Source organism: Andrena cerasifolii, chromosome 8 (genome assembly GCF_050908995.1).
Source record: "Andrena cerasifolii isolate SP2316 chromosome 8, iyAndCera1_principal, whole genome shotgun sequence".
Classification (NCBI taxonomy): domain Eukaryota; kingdom Metazoa; phylum Arthropoda; class Insecta; order Hymenoptera; family Andrenidae; genus Andrena; species Andrena cerasifolii.
Window position 1 is genome coordinate 8,870,058 of NC_135125.1, and position 18,109 is coordinate 8,888,166.

The following is an 18,109-nucleotide window of genomic DNA, read 5'->3' on the forward strand; positions in this document are numbered from 1 at the left end:
ATCTGTTTCCTCTTCTTTTCTGCTAGGAGCTCCAGAGTTTAGAGGTGAACAGAATCGCAAGTAGAATAAGAGTAAGAGTTTTATTTCGGAATGTCAGAGGACAGGAATAAATAAGAAAAGTCAGCCGTTGATAGTCCTCCTCGAAGACGACGGAAAAGGGTAAGACCAGTTGTTCTTTGTCGGGTCCTCGTGAGGCTCGTGCTGAAACTCCGAGGATTCGTGGGACGCGTAGCCGCGATTTATCACCCCTTGCGTGTCTTCCTTGGCGTCGTGCCTGCTCTGCAGCTTCGACGACAGTTGACTGAAAGCATCGAAATAAATATCAGCACGCGTCAGCCATCGAACACGCGCGCAGACCAAGACAGAACCTTATAATTCGATCGCCAAAAGAGTCTTCGATCTTAGGTAATCTCCTCCTGATGTTCCTCGTGTCGAAGCTCTCCTCTATGATAACGTGCCTGTCGTACGGTGTGTCATAGTCGACCTCGAGTATAGTGGAGAACTGATGAGGGAATATCATGTCGATCGCTGTTATCACCACTCCAGCAAAGAGGCACCCGATGCCTGGAGAACGTACAGAGTAACCATCCCGACTTCCTCTCCTCGGAACTGTACAGTTTAATAACGAGCGAAATGCATACCAGATAGCAAAACCAGCCAGTAGTTCCATCCCAGATTGAAGGCAAGTATCGAGCCGTCTATGTGCGCTATGAGAGGCTCGCAGGGCAGCAGTGCCCAGTATATCAGATTCGTCAGTAACATACATATTCCAGTGAATATCATGCCGTAGGCTCCGTATCGCGGCACTACCACCAGTAGCAAGTTCATCATGACCCAGGAGGCGAAGGTTGTCCTGCGAGGAAGAAGCAGTAGGTGTTAGGAAATACCGGCGACGGCTTAATTACAATTTACACAAAGACCTCTGAAACAGTATCGACTCGAGGAGTACGAACTGCGTCATTACCAGAGCATCAGCGACGCGTAATACCCAGCCTGTCGGTATTTGCTCCCCCAGGAGAAGCCCTCCTGATGCAGACTGAAATACTCCGCCAAAGAGACTATAGGGAACGGTGCGCCCTGGTTGAGTGCTTGCTTGAAGGCGCTCGTCATCTCCCCGGTACTTCTCCACCAGAACCTTTCGTTGTACTCCACGTCGTCCATCGGGTTCTCGTTGCCTGGTAACACTGCGCGGAAGGCTTATAAATAACGCGGACGGGCGATAGTTTAAAAGTTGGAACGGTATATTACGAAGCTAGCGAAACCGATTGGACAGGATGATTGAAATGTTTAGACGCCGGTGACTCACGTCTGTACGTGATGTTTATGTGCATCAGGCCGATGTAGCCGCCGATTTCAGCGGTGGTCTTCTGCCGGGAGAATGCGCTGTACGTGCTGACGATGGTCGCCGAGCTGGTGTGCCAGGATGATCCATACTGAGCCACTGCGGAGATAAAGAAGCTACTAGTGTTTCTTCGAGGAAGCTGTTAATCGCGAGCAGAGGGGATCTTACCTTGAATCGACGCGCCGACGAAGAGACTCAAGGTCACGGTGAGGAAGGTGCTGAGTCGCTGAAAACGCAAGAGGAATCGCCGAGCGCGAATTACGCGGTATCATTCACCGTAGTACAGTCACCGCGATATAGAACAAAGGAATCGTCGTGTATAACGTTTACCTCCTTTCGAATCCCAGGGAATATCACCAGGAACGCCGTGAAGATGGTGCCGAAGATCACGAAGACGATCACCAAGGGAACGTCGCCCGTGACCGGTGTACGGTTGCTGTAGCTGTACAACGTCGGCCCTCCGTCGATACGGAACGCGTCGAACCATCCCTTCATCCTGTCGACCCGATTTTCGACGCCTCGACCTTGAGAGAACCGGTCAGTTCCGGTTCGCCGTTGAAGCCACTTGACATCAAGAGTCCTGCCTAAGTATTCTACCAGGCGTAGGCAACGAGAAGCCGAAACTGATTGATTCTTCTATAATTCCGACGAACAGACACTGAATCTTTGCTTTTCGACTACAGGTCGCCGCGGATGACTACCACTACCCAAGGACGATTATTGTGAAACGGAGGTAAAACGTGGCGCGCACCTGCGCCGCTAACATGGAGGTCCCGGAGGCAGAGCGAGCACTAAGGCCCCCGAGTAGGTTAACGGGTCTTCGAAAGTGATCTCCAGCGACGGAGGTGGAGGGGCAGCGGAGGCCTTTAGAAGGGGCAGAATGAAAGAGAAAGAGGCGCAGGTGGGGCTTGCGGAGAGAGGCCGTGCCGCGAAGAGGAGCGAGGAGGCGAGCAAAAAGGCGCCGGATCAGCTGGGCAAAGGAAAAAACGCCGCGACGCACGGCGACGCCGCGTCCCCTCGTTTTATTTCGGCGGATCGGCGATCGATGATCCCGGATGACGACACGAGACGTGACACGTGAGCGTGGATCGCGCGGCATGCCCGATGGCACGCGGGAGACTTCGACGCCCGCACGCACGGTCACGCCCATTGTTTCCCCAGGGAATTCTTGTTTCGTAACGCTGCCTCCCGGCGAGCCTCACCAAGCTTCGCTGACAGATTGTGGGCTTGAATAATGATGACGCTTGGTCGGAATGATATTCACAGCCGCTTCGATTCAATTGCAGACGCGGTAGATATTTCCACGCTCGTAGGAGGTGGGAGAGAGAGCCGGTATATGCGACTGAGCTTCTAGAATAATCACAGTGGAGGACCGGCGGTAGTAGTGCGTGAATATTGGACCGTGAAAGTAGATTGAGGCATCCTTGATCAGGCAGCGAGCCTAGCTATTACAGAGCACACTGGTCTATCCGGATATTACAGTTCCACTGCTTTCCTAGGCAGTATTAAAGCAGTGCCGGGCGAGTGACACACGCGTCACCGGTACATATCCACGGGGAACCACAGGTAAGAGTAATTCGAGACATCCCTGATCAGCCACCACACCCAGCCAACCCACACGCGTATCGTTTCCCAGCATCTTCGGGTCAGCGGAGCCTCGACTCATTAGGGTCATCGACCTTCGACCTTCGCTCCACCGGTTCCACCATCTCCGCGGAAATATCTCGTCACGAGTAACCGGCGATTACTGAAAGCGTCCCCAGGCCGAGGACCCGCGGCCAGGTGCGCGTACAATGGCCAGAGCGGAGCCGGCACGAGGTGAGCATCGGCGTGGACAGATAAAAGGGACGGGTGCCAAGGGGACGCGCACAGTGTCCGCGACCGGTAGCGGAAGCACGGTACCAAACACCGCGTCCCGTGCGCCGCGATATATCGAGGTATGCGTCCAGGCTCGTCCATAGGTGCCGGCAATAACTCGATCTATTTCAGGCGGTCTAATTCGAGCCGGGTGACGCTAAACTTTTAAACGGGCAGCGCTGGTAGCATCTCCACCACCACCGCCGCCTTAGTCGCCACCACCATCGCCGCTCTCCACCACCACCTCCGACGATAACCACCGGAACGAGGATTCCGGTGGCAGAGAGGCTGCCGCTCGCGCAGTCTCCTCAGCGCGTAGGCCCCCAATACACACCCGACACACTGCTTCTCTGACCCTTGAAGGTAAACCAATCATTTTCAATCCTCTTATCCGTCGAGCGTTAATCCACGTGCCCGCGTCGCCCGCCAGCGATCTGGTTGCTCGCAGGCACGTCCGGGCAGGTGATATTCGTAAATCGAAGCGATCCCGTCGGCGTCTCTCGCAGCTTTCTCTCGATGAAAGCGGCCCGAAGAGGGCTCCGCAGGCCGGAGAGAAAACGAGCGCCGCGATCTGTCGCGAGAAATCGTCCGCGAACGAGGATAGCAGCCACGTCGAATCGGGAGTAGCTTATCGCCAGGGGCCACGCGGAAGAGGGGCCCTTTGTTAGGTGGTAATTTGCGGTCGCGTCGCCGTTGCGTGACGCGCGTGATGCGACGCTCGTCGGACGATCGCCCTCGTTTCGATCCATCGCCGCGTCGCAGCCAAAATCGGACAGATTTTCGGGTAACAAAGTGGAGGGCCTCTGGCAGCCGGCCATCCGCGGGGTCGACCGGTGGGAAAAAGAAGGAGCGAGCAGCGCCGCGCACAGCCAGAGAAGGTCGACGTATTTTCGGGTAAAAAGCGTAACCGTCGAAGGCCGACGAAGGTGCTTTCTCGCGGTGGGTATCGGCCGGCAGACGCGGCGAAACCCGCCCCGGACTATTTATAAAGCGCGTCCTCCTCGTGGAAACCGCGCGCGTGTGCTGCTCGCCGCTTGCCTATCATGGTCCTCCTCGCGCGCCACGCAAACTGACCGGAACTTTCCTCCGTTTTCTCAGCCTGAATACGTTTCTATCGCTGCGTTGATTCATTCCCGGCGATGGTAGCGTGCCAGCTTCTGCGCCCGCTCTGCGCTCCCCGCTGTCGCGTTAGCTTCGATTCTGCTGAACGAAGCGAGAAAGCGTTAGAATCTTGTTCCCTTATTGCGAGGCTCTTGGTAGGTCAATTGATTCAGGTTGTTTGGATGCGATAGGATTCGAAGTGTCGAGTTACTTGCCGCTTTTGAAATGTAATCGTTTTTAAGCGCCGCAGAGCCGTTCCACTTCGGCTTTTTCACATCTGTATGTGAGTTCGCGTGTTTCCTGCGTCGCACATGTGGGAATGTGACTTCGCTTCCGCGGCGCTCTGATTTTCCAACCGACCGTGTTGCAATCCTGTCGCAATAAGTAAACCGCGGGTTTCCTGTTATTATTCTGGGGTGTCGGTGTGGGGGAATTTTTCGTGAATGACTCGGAGGTTTCGAACGGTGGACTTTGTTGACGCTGATTTCTTTGCTCTTGCATGGGCTCGTGAGCGGGGTTGCGCAACACTCGCGGGAACGTTTATTATGATACGCCGAGGAACAGCAATCCGGGGGATGTTTAATTATCGCGTTGCTGAAAATTCGCAGTTGGCGAAGCGTTTTTATCCCGAGCGGCCTTTCTGTGCATTCGCGAAAATCGTGTGTCACGCGCCTCTTGTTTCGCAACTTTCCAAGTTCGCTTTACATCGCTCTATTTATTCGAAATCCTGTGCATCTTGTTATAATTGGTCCACCTAACATCAGGCGCAATAGTTTATTGGGAAAGAGCGCGCTGTTGTTCTAGATTTTAATCAGTATTTACTGCCTGACCACGGTCCGTTTGTCTTTCAAAGCGTTCCGTTTGATAGCCAGCGAGCGAAAGGGTGTCGCGTAGCAGTTTGAGGCGTGGAATGTTTTGCGGTCCCCGTATGGGGTATCGATCAGTATCGGGAGCGCGGGTAGATCGCATAGAATCAGCGGGACTTCCTAATTTCCGTATGCGCGAAAACGGGTCAAAGTTATTTTCGCGCGAGGCAGGCCTGCCCTGTCCCAAACAGCCGCCAACGCTTCTCTGCCATCGCAGATTGCACCCGCTAGACCTAGAGTCGGTCATTTAACGCATTAGAGGCCCGTATCGCGAGCGCGTGCTACGCTTTCGAGGAAACGGAGAATCCCTTCGTTCAGCTGAGGAATCTCAGGGCGGTGTAATGCCGGGCTAAACGATCCGTTGAATAGGAGTAGCTCAATGCCGCTAGTTGAAACGGAGAGTAGGGAATAGGGACAATGCACTTGGAATAAGTGAACCTAGAATTGAGGGAGAGGAGGTGAGATGTTTTGTTTGAGTTGCAGAGAAGTGAGGGTTATGTGTATCTGTAGAGCTTTGGATTTTAGGAGTTTAGGTTTGGAGGGCTGCAGTATTCGAGAACTCTAGCATTTGAGAACGCTAGCACTCGAGAAGTCTAGAACTCGAGAAGTTTAGAACTTGAGAACTCTAGCACTCGAGAAGTCTAGAACGCAAGAAATCTGGAACTTGAGAATTCTAGCACTCGAGAAGTCTAGAACTCAAGAAATCTAGAACTTGGGAATTCTAGCACTCGAGAAGTCTAGAACTCGAGAAGTTTAGAACTCGAGAAGTTTAGAACTTGAGAACTCTAGCACTCAAGAAATCTGGAACTTGAGAATTTTAGCACTCCAGAAGTCTAAAACTCGAGAAGTTTAGAACTCGAGAAGTTTAGACCTCGAGAAGTTTAGATCTCGAGAAGTTTAGATCTCGAGGAATCTAGAACTCGAGAACTCTAGCACTCGAGAAGTCTAGAACTTGAGAATTCTAGTACTCGAGAAGTCTAGAACTCGAGAAGTTTAGAATTCGAGAAATTTAGAACTCGAGAAGTTTAGAACTCGAGAACTCTAGCAGTCGGGAACTCTAGCACTCAAGAAGTTTAGGACTCGGGAATTCTAGCACTCGTGAAATCTAGAACTCAAGAATTTTAGATCTCGAGAACTCTAGCACTCGGTAAGACTAGCACTCGAGAACTCTATACTTTCCTATCTATTTTTCACTATTCTTTGTTTTTGGTTCGATGCAGTATATGTAAGCATAGACATTTAAAGCGAAACGATGTTTGTTTTTCGATTCCAGGCGCCCAGTCGAAGCAGAGGATCAAAATGTCGGAGACGGAAGGTGAGGTGTTCTTTACGAGCTGGCGTCACGATGTTCTTTGAATATCTCGGGCCTAGAAATATTGAGTATCGTAAATAGATAATGAACGAGCGTACGTCGAGGGGCTCAGGAGAAAATGTACGGTGATCGAAGATACTGGCAATCCGAACGGATCCATAAGAGCATATACGACTTCGTTTCAAACATAACATTATTAACTTCACTTCCTGTCTCGTTTTTCGTCTTCGTTTCAAATTCACAGGCCTATGATTGCGCACCTGGCTACTAAATTTCGCTGTGCTCTGCTACGGTTGGGGATGCGTGTGGCATAAAACCGGACCATTCTATCTTCTCCACTAAACCGACAAGTACACTTTATTAAAAAAGAAATTACGAAAAAGATACTCCTTCGAAAGACACGAGGGAAAATTCGATCATTAATTGGCATCCATTATTAATCGGCTTTCGTTTTATCAATCGCCCTACTCGCTGACATTCTCTCTAAAGCAATACTATCCTGGTACTAGGCTTCCAATCGCAAGCCGCCCCTTCTGTTTCTCGCACCCCGATACGATGATGCGCGCGAAATCCTTGCAGATATTCGAGCCGCGGTGGAGAGCAATGATTTCCACCGAATCGTCGAGGAAGAGAGCGGCAGGTCCAGTTCCGTGGACTACCTAGACACCTACAACGACATTCCCAAGGAATCCACGAAGGGATACTCGGAAGGGAGCAACCAGCAGGACACCAAGGAGGTAACGCGGCCCGCGACGTTCATAGAGCACGAGAAGAAACCATACGAGGCGGAGAAGAAGCAAGCCACTCAACCAGGTTCGTGATGCACGGTAATTCGTGGATAGATGGATCACCATCAGAGATCAATAGTGAACTCTAAATTGAATATCCTCCTTTAATTCATTGCTCGAACCACTCACGAATATCCATTACTCTCGCGAGCTCTGAAACTCTAGGACTTTAAGACCCTCGACCTCCAAGCATCCGAGACTTTAGGACTCTACCATTCTGAATCCTGGGACTTTAGAACTCTAAAACCTGAAAGCTCTAGATCTCTGCGACGCTACCCTGACGAGGCAAGAAAGAGAGATTCCTACAAGCTTGCCCGGCGGGGAGCAAGCCCCCAGGAAGCTCTGCGAATCGCCGCGGTGCTCGCGATTCCCGGTCCGCGCCAGTGAAAATAACCGCGACTGATCAAACAAAGCCGGTGGTACCATCCATCCTCGAATTACCCCGACGATCTCGTGACCGACGGCTCTCGGCCGTAGTCCGTCACGCTAGCTCGCGGGCAGCTGCTCGAGGCGTTGAACGAGCGACCGAAAATAAATGCCGCGGAGAATCCCGTGGGTTTTAAATAAAGCGAGCGCGGATAGCCGGTCAAGCGGGCCTTCCCTTTCGGCCTCGCGAAAACGCGTCAGGCGTCGCGGCGGTTCCACGCGTTTCGCCCGGCGCGGCGCGGCCGCCACCGGAACCGGGCGCGCGCGAGCTCTCCCCTTTGCTCGCGCGCTTCGATAGTGTTCAAGATCCTCAGGTCGGCTGGGTTCAACCCCCGTCTCGTATCGTTTCTTTTTCAGCGGATACGACCACGGGAAACCGGGAGCCGTCCACCGGCGTCCACGGCGGTGACGCGCGGCAGGAGGAGAGGGTAGGGGCGTCGTGTGTCGTCGATGGACGCGACAGCAACGGGAACGCGCCAGTCGGTGAGTGGAATTCGTTGCCCGTACTGGTCGAGCGTCTCCGCGCGGTGCTCGAGCGCTCCCTAGCCACGGGGAGCCGTCGCGACGACGAGCCGACGCCGACGGTGCCCGAGGACTCTGGCATCGACTCCGAGGAGGACCTGCGCATACGAAGCTCCGTGGAGCAGGTGCTAGGCAACTGCAAGGAGCCCGAGCTCAAGAAAGACCTCAAGTTCCTAGAGGAGCTGCTGCTGTCCGACATTCAAACAGCGCTGTCGCGATTGCGGGAGACCTTGGAGAGGATCGACGTGGCCGTGCTCGCTAGGAACGGCGCCGCTTCGGACCCCACCAGCAAGCTGCACCTTCTGCGACTGGTGTCTAGCTTGCTAGCCAGGCTGCAAGTGCCCGAAGAGGCCACTGAGAGGACACCAGTGCTACCTTCCACGTCGTTGAGCAGGAGACGTCGAGGGACCAGGCACACCATTGGAGTCTCCACAGAGGAGTTGGCTCTGGCGAGGAAATGGCTGGAGGAGCAGAGGAGTAGCTTGCCTCTGGACGAAGCGGTGGCTAGCAGGGAGCAGAAGGAGCAACCTGCGACGCCTAGCGTAGCGAGCGTGGAGAGGAAGCCGGAAGAGATACGAGACAAGTGTACGAAGGACGCCATTAATCAACGCCAGCTGCTGGAGGACAAGAATAAAGAGATTCGGGAGAGCGTGCTCCGTGGAATCCAACAGGTGGACCCTGCGGAGGCTAAACAGAGCGGGGAGAGTATGTACCAGACCCCCTACAGAGGGAATAATTACCAAGGGGCACAGAGTAACGAGGATACAGCCGAGGACAACGAGGATAGGAGTCGCGTGAGCAAGCTAGCTGCAGCCCTCAGGCAACGCGCTGAGCTGGCTGTCTCTAGTGGCGGCAAGTACGGAGCAGGGAATAAGTTCACAGCGAAAAAGACTAAGATTAAACGGGCTAATACCATAGATATACCTAGTTACTTGAAGCTTCAGGCGGAGAGTCTCGGCCACGAGACCACCGGCTGCATTTCCCTGCGGCGACCGATCCACGTCGGCGACAAGGCCTTCAATTCCGCGAACGTGGCAGTGCCCGCTTTGCAGCCTAAAACTGAGAACGACAGGAAGTTCCTGGCGCTGATTACCAAGAACAACGAGGCGCCCACCGTCGCCCCGGTAGCACCCTTCAAAGCGCTTGGCTTCACGAAAGCGATGGACATGTCGTCGCTGACCAACCAGCAGTGGAACAGTCGGTTCTCCAACATCAAGACCACCTTCGACAAGCCCTCGGCGAACGAGGACAGGGAGAACAAAGCGTCCTCGAAGAGTCGACTGGCTAAGAGGTTCTCGGGAGTGTTCCAGACGCAAGTTTACGGTCCGCCGAGCGAGAGAGCTCCGGCATCTTCGAGTTACAACGCTCCGATGATGAAGACCGACTCGACCGGTGGCTTCCGTCACGCGCCTTCTTCTCCGTTCAGGAAGATAGAGAAGCCGTCCCCGGTGCCGCCTTCGAAGGTGCCCGCTTCTTACCATTGGCCGAAGAGCGCCCCGGTGCCGTCGAGCACTTTGCGAGAGAAGGCCAGGATGATGTTCGACCGGGAGAGCGCTCAGCCCTCCTCGAGGCCCAGGCAAGATGCAGAGGGTCAGGAGAAGTCGAGCTTCCCTCGACCGCCTTGGATCGATCAGGAGAGAAACGAGGGCAAGGCGAATGGCACCGTGACGGAGAATGGGAAGCTGGACTATCGGTCCTTCTGCAAGCAGTTCGCCCCATTCGTTGGCAAAGGATCCTCCGTGGAGACGAAGAAGCTCGAGGAGCAGCGTCAACGAGGCCTGGCTCACAGAGACAGACTCCCCGGCGTGGTGGATGGCAAGTTCTCCTTCAAAATGGTCCCGGACAAACGTCCCCAGGCCCATCAGTATCCTCCAGTGGAGCGTCCTCAGGGTAAAGAGAAATTTCGCGGAGAGACGAGGAACATGTTCGAGGTGGTAAAGAGTGGACGCGACTCGGAGTCGTCGAAGACGAACACCTTCCCTGACGCGACTCTGCGCGGCAGCTCGTCAGTGGCCGTCCAAACGGGGTTGAGCGACGACCACCAGGACGAGGGGCGTTCGTTTCGCGTGGCGCCGAAGATCACGAAGGGTCCTGGCTTGGTCTGCAGCAACGCTTCCGTTCAGACCTCCAGTGATTTCGAAAAGCCAATGGTATCAGTGGGTGATGTAGACTCTGGGAAACACTGGAAACCCCTGTGCTACGAGCGACCCGATTGCGATCAAGTATCCAGCGCGATTCACCCCTCCGACGATCGCCAGCGCTTCGTCTTGGACCATAATCAGAACTACCGCACTGTTCCCAGTGATTCCGAGCTGAACGATCCCTTGGTGTCTCCCAGTCCTCGTCAGGCTCCTAGCGAGCAGGCCTACAGAGAGACTGTGCCTTCGCAACTCGCGCAGACTCAGCAGAAGCAGGCTGAGAACGAGGCTCTCTATCCAAACGAGGATAAAGAGATTCAGGGCTACTCTTCGTCGCTCGTCCCACCGAGCGCGCCTAATTATAGTAAGTCCAATGAACCGTCAGATGTTCCGGAGGAGAAGCTGTCCGACTGGCCCACCGAGAGCTCTAGTTTCCCAGACGACGAGAATATCCAGAACCAGGACATCAGTCCCGACATTGGAGTGGTCACAAGGTACACCTGCGCGATAGCTACCGTCGCGTCGTCCGTCGACAGTCCCGAGCCGCGTTCCGAGGAAGTGGCGGTCGATTCTCGAGCCTCGTCGTCCCCGTCGCCTTCGCAGTGGTCGTGGTCCAAGTCCAGGCCACCGACCAACGAGACAGCGTCGCCCGAGGACGAGATACGTCGGCACAATCTGCTGCAGCAGAGTCTAGTTCGTCGGCTGCAGAACGAGATTACCACGCTTAACGACCCACCACCGAACTTTGGTCAACACCTGAGTGTAAATCAGCCTAGGAGCTTCAATCCGCCCTCAAACGTTCCTCAGAGTCACCAGCCGGCTCAGCCATCCAGCCTGAATCAATCTGTACATCCTGCTCAGAGTCATGAATCGAGCTTCGCTCAATCCCAGAGCTTCTCTCAGAGCCACCAGTTCACCTCCAGCCAACCCTCGAGCTTCAATCAACCCTCGAACGTTCCCCAGACCCACCAGTCAAGCTTCTCTCAGCCAGCCAACTTCGACCAGCCCCCGAGTTCACACGTGTCTAGTCGGTTCGCTAAGTTCCTGGCGCCCGTGCCCCAGAAGAAGCCGGACCCTCCTCGAGCGCATTCACCCGGCCCGGTCACTGCGAACAGGGTGGGCGCCCTCAGGGACGCCTACGAGCAAGCGCCCAGCACCCCAACGAAACCGATCCACAAGGAACGGTCCCCGATACCGAACGGAGTGACCCCCATCGACTCCAGCGACGAGTACCTCGTCTCCTGCGCGACCAAACCGTCGAGGTCGATCGTCCTCTCGAAATCGGAGTCCTGGCACCAGCTGGCTGTGTCCAACAGCTACCCCCGTGCCCCTAGAGTGAACGTTACAGCGTCATCCGCATACTCATCGTCAACGTCCTCAGCTTCCCACCCGAAGCCACCTAAACCAAGATCACCGTCCTCGCAGAAGCTGCGGTCCAAGCAGTACGAGGCCTCCTCCATGGCCGACAGCGTGAAGAAGATGGAGGATAAGATCAGACAGTACTTCGACAGCCCCCCGGAAGCCACCGAAACCAGAGATCACGCGAAACACAGGCGTTCACCCCGCGGCATGGGCAAAGGGATGGTTAGCCTGTCCCGTAGCCGTACGATGCCCGGTATATCCGAGAACGAGAAGCTTCGCCTTCGGATACCACCTGCCCAGCAAGTGCCTCTATCGAACGTGAACACCGCAGACGTGGACAAAGCCTTCGACGACCTGTTCGAGGAAGCCACGAGGATCGACAGCCACCACTGTTGACCGGGCTGGATCGTCGTCCTCCTCCCCACGACCGAGGAACCTGTCGGCCACGCGCGATCTCCTCAGCTGGGGCTTGTTTTCTCTGTCGTTCCACGGTGCTCCGTTATTAGGGAAGAAGGACCAATAACATTTCTCCGATGTGTTCTCGCGGAGAGAGTTCTCCAGCTCCTCTAGCGTCCGCTTGTGAAACCGTGCTCCTCTCACGTGTTGCGCGCCGATCTCGCGACGACAACAGTGCCATAGACGTTGCAAGGTTAGAGGCTGAAGCTAGCGAGAGGAAAAGTGGATGCCTAAAGGATTCAAAGTCGCGAAGGAGAGGAGCCCGACCTCGATCTCTGTGGACCTCGCTGGAGCAACGACGAAAACGAGGATCAAGCGACATCTCGCTTCTTTCCTCGGCGAACGAAATGGATCTCGCCGATAGTGAAGACCGTACGCATCGATGGCGAGATAAAGAACGGTTGTTGCTCGCGTTCGTGCCCACGGAGCAACCCACCCATCAGCGGGGGGGACCGCGGACCATCCACGCGAGCCCCCGGCCACCCCACCCTCGCGTGTGCTTTTCTATTTTATTATCTCGATTTCTCTGTCTTTCTGTTCTGTTCTCTTTTAATAAGCCCCGAGTCGCGCGCTGCGAACACGTTTTGCGGACGGACGTTGAGAGTCGCTAGAAGGTCGTGCCAAACCCCGAATAAAGCAGTGAGTCACAGCCCTTCTTTGTTGATCCTTTTTTGCCGCGCAGTAGCGTGTTAGCTTGCACCGCCCGGACTCTGTGCACGAGAGTTTAACCAAGAATGTAGCGGAGAGCACTTCTAGAGGCGCAGTAGAGAACCTTTAGCGGCGACACCACACACGGATTATCCGTTCGCGTAGCCGCCACCCTTTGGGATTCTTGATGGACGAGACACGACGATTGATTATCCTCGTTATAGCGGAGAAAGAATTAGAAGTAGAGCGTATCGGTGGCCGCGGAATCCTCTATGTATCGCAGAATTTTCTAGGCAACCGTGCCGCGCCGTTAGTAGAGCGGAATGACGAAAGATGGCTCCTTCTCTCCGGCGGATATCCGTTTCATTTAACGTTAACTCGCCGGGCCGACATGCTTTCCTCTCTCACCTACTAATCCAATCAGACTGAATTAATTTGGAAAGAAATTAGCCTGCCAGCCTGATGCATTTTCACCGCGAATGAATGGATATCGAAGCTCCGCGCCGTGGCCAGATTTAAAATAGACATTGCTGTAGGAACAAGTAGAATGTCAAGGCCTGGCCCGGCGCAGGGTTGCGAAGGGATGGAAGGAGCCAGGGGTATTAATATTGTTAAAAGAATTCCCTGCTTTAATCGCTTGTAAGTTTGTTAAATGGCCACGCGCTCTTCGTACGTCTCTATCAAGAATTCTACGCGGTGATGCGAATTAGTTTGTTCGACCAGAGTACGATTCGTTCTCTATCGACGCAAAAGTAGCGCATTTATTCGTAGATTGTAAACAGTCGGGACGCGCGCCAGCCAGGTTTCCGAGTCTCTTTTATTCGCGGAATCGACGAGGAAGCTGCTGGCTGGGATCGAGCTTTTTACGGAGAACCTGGTGAATCTCATTTCCCGACGTGGAACCGCCACTTGGACGTCCGCGGCGGGTACGAGTGCGTACCTCTGTGTGCGCGTGTGTAGAATCACGCACGAATACCCGCTGAACGGGCGCGAAGGGTGGCGGACCTATCGAAGCATCGATACGAGCACACACGAGCCTTTAGATTAGAAAAGTGCCGCCAGTATTTTGTTTTTATTTTTTCTTAATATTCTTTCTCTTCCGTCATCGCCTCGTTGCCCCGCTCAGATCACGAATTGCGGCTGTAACAAATCAATTCTTGTAACTCGTAAGAGCATCGTACGTTCCACTCGATGGGATCCTAACTGTTTCTAAATTTGGTAACAGCATCTGATGCTCCGATGAAGGGAATCGCGACGAGGTTGAGAAACGAAGATGTTGATTTTTCTTTTGTCTTTTTTCCGTTTTTTTTTTTTTTGCTGCCAGATCCTTCTAATAATTCTCACATGCGCAGCGATTTATTGACAAACGTTTAAAGAAAACATTAGGCATAGATATTAACATTGAGTCCGATGAGAGAATGCGTTTCGATGATAAACCCTAACGTTTGCGCCGCCGAGATGCTTGTTCTTTACTTAGCTTGGTCTTCTTCGTTTTTGCAGCCCGCAGGAAGCCGCTATCGCCGTTTGCCAAGTTTCACGAACTCGACAGACAAAATAGCGCCGCTTCGACACCGAGGTAATTGTATACCGTTGTTTATCTAATATCTATCTACCTGTCTATCGCGCTACTAATCTCTACCAATTTCCCATCCGTCATTCTAAGGATATAAAGTGATATATCTGATATCAGTTATTCAGTGGATCCTAATAGCACTCGTCCCTGCCAGCGAACCTCGAATTCGCGCAACCCGTGCGATTCCTTTAAAACCTTTAACGCGTGCCTTTTCTTTCTATATTTAGTCCCGTAAAGTCGCCGGCAACAGAGTTCCGATTCAAGTTTACCGAGCCAACGGTGCGGGACAACGCGGCGCAAATAAAAGAGCGGCTACTGGCGTGGTGCCGTTCCAAGACCAAAGAGTACGAGGTAAAGTCCACGGTTACGTTGTAAATGGTGTGTGCTTTGGCGTGTTATTTACAGAAACGCGGATAATCGCGACGTGTGCATCGCGAGCAGATAGTGTGCGTGTGTATGTATATGTATAAAATTGATCCGGCAGCTGCGATAGTTGCGAAATCGGTCGACTATAGCTGGCCCACGGCGTTTTCTGTTGCAGAACGTGCAGCTGGATAACTTCTCGACGAGCTGGAACAACGGATTGGCGTTTTGCGCTCTGCTCCACCACTTCAGACCAGACGCTTTCGATTATTATTCCCTGCGGCCGGAGAACCGCAGGATGAACTTTGAATTGGCGTTTAAGAAAGCCGAGTAGGGATCGCGTTTTCTTGCATTCGCACCTCCTGAAAATTGAGAATAATCTGAGTTAGAGGATATCTGTATGCTCCTATGTTTTATGTTAGATACTATACACTTGCAGTTTCTGTTCTATTAGATGTAGCATAGTTGACTTGTATTTGTTCTCAATTGGTGGTGACCTAGTACTACTTCCTCCTTCTCAGATTTATTTCCTTGTACGTTTGAACCCATTGCATTCCTTTTAGTGATCTGGCGGGGATCGCACCGCTGCTCGACGTCGAGGACATGGTGATGATGCGCAAGCCGGACTGGAAGTGCGTGTTCACCTACGTCCAATCCATCCACCGTCGCTTCAAGGACGAGGATTAAGGACCCATCTCTCGGCGCTTCTCGACGGCGTACCGCAGTGCAAACCCGACGTTCACCGACTCTCGCGGTCCGCGAGACGGTCCTTTCTATCCGTTTAACCGATCACCAAGAAAACGGCACGCATCCTTCGAACGAGATGGGATTTACGAGCCGCTCGAGGCGCAGCCCTCGAAGCGCCAAGTGCTAGCAAATGCAAAATGCCGCTATTTCACGCGTCCAGCAACACATTACGCACGACTCCCTGGCAGCCTTCCGAACGTAGAACTTTTCACCGAGAGATGATGCAGCAGATAACGGTCTCCTCGAACCACGCAGTGCTGTAACCGGCGTTTTTTTCAACGAAACACCGTGTCAGGCGTTGCCGAAACAAAAAAAAAACTCTGAGATGTTAGCGTTAATGTTTTTCTTTTTCAATGGAACTGAAGGTCTTCTATGCCAAAGATATTTGTGAAATAAACACGTGATACTAGCAATCTCTCCATTAATTCTCGCGGCTAACGTTAACACGAAGCGGAATATCGTGCGCAAGTATATTAGACGAGTTAGAAGATACCGGAGGCATGGAAATATAAAGTTGCAGTAAATCTTAGAAAATCCTTTTATTAATCGTAATTAAAATTATATAATATATGTTATAATAAGTAGTACTCTGAGGTAAACGTGTCTTGCAGTCGCGGTCCATAGTGTCACCGTAAGTAACTGCGGGTACGTAGTCGGTTACAAACGAATTTTATCCGAGCACACGCGATTTTGGATAAATAACTGTGAACTAGATTAATATAGAAGCTCCTCCATTTTCAGTTCTTTAAGATTGTACTCAGACTTTTTTTTTACCATGCTACACGCCATAGTAATGGTGTGTGCATTGTATTGCCTCCAATATGGAGACGATTATCTCTGTTATTCTCAATCATAAGGCACCGTTTGGTACTTGATTGCAAAACACTAAATCAAAGGGTACTATCGTCTAGGGAATTATTTATATCGTTTCTGTCTTCGCCGAGCATCTCCTGCAACAAATTTTACGTATGATTGCAGAGAAATAATTTAAACATTGCGGACACAAGGTGATTTTAACTGATACCTGTAGGACTTCGACAAGTGCTCGCGACTCGTCCAGCATCTCCTTGTATATACGGTTTTCCTCCTCCAGTGAATCAACGCGTTCGGACAACTCTTTGTTCTCTTCTAGGGCATCTTGAAGCGCTATCCGCCGCCTTTCAGCTAACACCTCCCAATAGTTCTCGCTGGGTCCCGCTATTGTAAGTATGCAGCAGATGTTTACGCAAAGTTAACAACTGTAAGCTTAGATTTTTTTATTAGAGTAGAGAAAACTGTTTATAAAAACGTACCTTCGGACGTCAAGTCTTCAACTTCGATCTTAATCTTTTCCCCCCTCGCGGTTTGAACACCTTTATCCTTAAATGTTATTTTCTTCCGTTTTGGAGCATCGTGTTTCGGCTTCTCTGTCACTTCGCTGTAACACAAAGTTCGTCTTACGCGATTAGGGGTTACAAGCTCCGCCGGTCCCGAAGTTTACTTACGCTTTAATTGCTTCTTTCGCTGGCAAAGCGGATCTGAGCATCCTCCCACCACCAACTAAGTTCTCTTTGTCGGTGGCTGCCGGCTGCAAAACGTGCAAAGACTTTCTGACCTTATCCTGTTTCGATAAAAGAGAAAGATGTATGATGTACCTTGATGCTCTCACGTGCTATTAATTATTACCGCGCTAATGGATGATTGCAGTAGAGTGGAAGCAGATAAACGAATTAAACAGAGGCGGTACAGTTACATTAATGAATCGTACGCGATGAAAAGCATTAGACGATGGCGCTTTCAAAACAAACTTATGAAACCATGAGCCTAATGAAAGACAAAACTGAGGCAATCATTCTCTAAATTGAAGTATTTCACTCTGTGTAAGTAAACCGAATTTTCCAGATCGTAGAAATTTTCATACAATTCAGGTGTAAATAATAGGTTGTTTTTTGTATTAAGATTAAGGCGAATATAATATAATAAAGAAGCAAGTTATATTACTAACCTCGGGAGCAGCAGTTTTGGCGGCAGAAACCTTCGTACCACCTCCAGGTTTCATGATAGTGGCCGTTAGAAACGCAAGTCAGTAAGTTCGTACGACGAAAATGCGGTAACTATAATCAGCTAACGAGCGACGAACTAATGGACTGTTATTTCTACTTTCAAAGTATATCGTCTTTGGAGGAAATATTCAAATATTTCTGTTGCACAAGTTTGGTAGAAACCGCCCTCCTCCCATCTGTGCAACGGTTGCTCGATCGCAATGCAGTGTTTTCCCGCGTTCATATATCACCTGTCTAGAATCACTAGCATCTAGAACATCCGCTTCCAAACTTGATAATGGTAACAAATAAAAAGAAACTATAATTCGTGGGTAGTTTCTATGAGAATTTATTTCTTTAAAAGGAACGTGAGAATCACTCAGTTTTAACTGAAAACTGTTTCTTATAAGTTATAAGCATAGAGTTCTTCATCTTCATAGTTGGTAATCACAGATCAATTATGAGCGAATTCCACTTACGCTCAAATCGCCCATGATTTTCATTAAGCTAGGTTTTCCTGTACCTAGGTTTTTCTAATGAAACTCACGAGCGATTTGGGCGTAAGTGGAATTCGCCCTATGGATAGT

The 18,109-nt window shown here is 51.8% G+C and overlaps 4 protein-coding genes across 6 annotated transcripts; 2 read left to right on the top strand and 2 right to left on the bottom strand.

The window, feature by feature from the left end:
- Nucleotides 1-61: 61 nt before the first annotated feature.
- On the bottom strand, nucleotides 62-3,408 carry Mol (dual oxidase maturation factor 1 mol). 2 transcript variants are annotated; one of them, XM_076817810.1, is made up of 8 exons: nucleotides 2,041-3,408; nucleotides 1,673-1,978; nucleotides 1,511-1,568; nucleotides 1,307-1,441; nucleotides 965-1,184; nucleotides 642-853; nucleotides 369-564; nucleotides 62-301 (listed from the first exon to the last, which is right to left on the bottom strand). In XM_076817810.1, exons 2-8 carry the CDS (start codon nucleotides 1,835-1,837, stop codon nucleotides 121-123), a joined length of 1,167 nt encoding a protein of 388 aa, XP_076673925.1. In that variant the 5' UTR covers nucleotides 1,838-1,978; nucleotides 2,041-3,408; the 3' UTR covers nucleotides 62-120. The 2 variants fall into 2 exon arrangements, with proteins under 2 accessions (XP_076673925.1, XP_076673924.1); XM_076817809.1 differs by having other exon boundaries at nucleotides 1,673-3,408.
- LOC143372430 (uncharacterized) lies at nucleotides 3,136-14,697 on the top strand. Its single transcript, XM_076818574.1, is given in 8 exon segments — nucleotides 3,136-3,279; nucleotides 3,386-3,532; nucleotides 3,535-3,562; nucleotides 6,440-6,481; nucleotides 7,058-7,291; nucleotides 8,050-12,809; nucleotides 14,319-14,394; nucleotides 14,619-14,697. Coding segments are annotated over 6 exon segments (4,656 nt in total). The 3' UTR covers nucleotides 12,111-12,809; nucleotides 14,319-14,394; nucleotides 14,619-14,697.
- Nucleotides 12,518-15,441, top strand: LOC143372431 (smoothelin-like protein 2). The gene is made up of 5 exons (XM_076818575.1): nucleotides 12,518-12,542; nucleotides 14,319-14,394; nucleotides 14,619-14,742; nucleotides 14,933-15,084; nucleotides 15,318-15,441. Exons 1-5 carry the CDS (start codon nucleotides 12,518-12,520, stop codon nucleotides 15,439-15,441), a joined length of 501 nt encoding a protein of 166 aa, XP_076674690.1.
- A 584-nt stretch (nucleotides 15,442-16,025) lies between these two features.
- Nucleotides 16,026-17,757, bottom strand: Geminin (geminin DNA replication inhibitor). Of its 2 annotated transcripts, none has more exons than XM_076817823.1 (5): nucleotides 17,486-17,757; nucleotides 16,986-17,068; nucleotides 16,794-16,918; nucleotides 16,526-16,698; nucleotides 16,026-16,451 (listed from the first exon to the last, which is right to left on the bottom strand). In XM_076817823.1, the coding sequence occupies exons 1-5, from the start codon at nucleotides 17,537-17,539 to the stop codon at nucleotides 16,392-16,394; spliced, it is 495 nt and encodes a 164-aa protein (XP_076673938.1). In that variant the 5' UTR covers nucleotides 17,540-17,757; the 3' UTR covers nucleotides 16,026-16,391. The 2 variants fall into 2 exon arrangements, with proteins under 2 accessions (XP_076673938.1, XP_076673937.1); XM_076817822.1 differs by having other exon boundaries at nucleotides 16,986-17,101; nucleotides 17,486-17,755.
- Nucleotides 17,758-18,109: the final 352 nt, after the last annotated feature.

Bases quoted from the DNA above. Each gene is read 5' to 3' on its own strand.
- Mol (XM_076817810.1), bottom strand. From the start codon at position 1,837: ATGAAGGGATGGTTCGACGCGTTCCGTATCGACGGAGGGCCGACGTTG. The intron at 1,185-1,306 runs GTGAGTCACCGG...CCTTCCGCGCAG, and splicing joins CATAAACATCACGTACAGAC to TGTTACCAGGCAACGAGAAC. The intron at 565-641 runs GTATGCATTTCG...TACGTTCTCCAG, and splicing joins CTGGCTGGTTTTGCTATCTG to GCATCGGGTGCCTCTTTGCT.
- LOC143372431 (XM_076818575.1), top strand. From the start codon at position 12,518: ATGGATCTCGCCGATAGTGAAGACC. The intron at 12,543-14,318 runs GTACGCATCGAT...TCGTTTTTGCAG, and splicing joins TCTCGCCGATAGTGAAGACC to CCCGCAGGAAGCCGCTATCG. The intron at 14,743-14,932 runs GTAAAGTCCACG...TTTCTGTTGCAG, and splicing joins CCAAGACCAAAGAGTACGAG to AACGTGCAGCTGGATAACTT.
- Geminin (XM_076817822.1), bottom strand. From the start codon at position 17,539: ATGAAACCTGGAGGTGGTACGAAGGTTTCTGCCGCCAAAACTGCTGCT. The intron at 16,699-16,793 runs GTACGTTTTTAT...TACTTACAATAG, and splicing joins TGAAGACTTGACGTCCGAAG to CGGGACCCAGCGAGAACTAT. The intron at 16,452-16,525 runs GTATCAGTTAAA...AATTTGTTGCAG, and splicing joins CACTTGTCGAAGTCCTACAG to GAGATGCTCGGCGAAGACAG.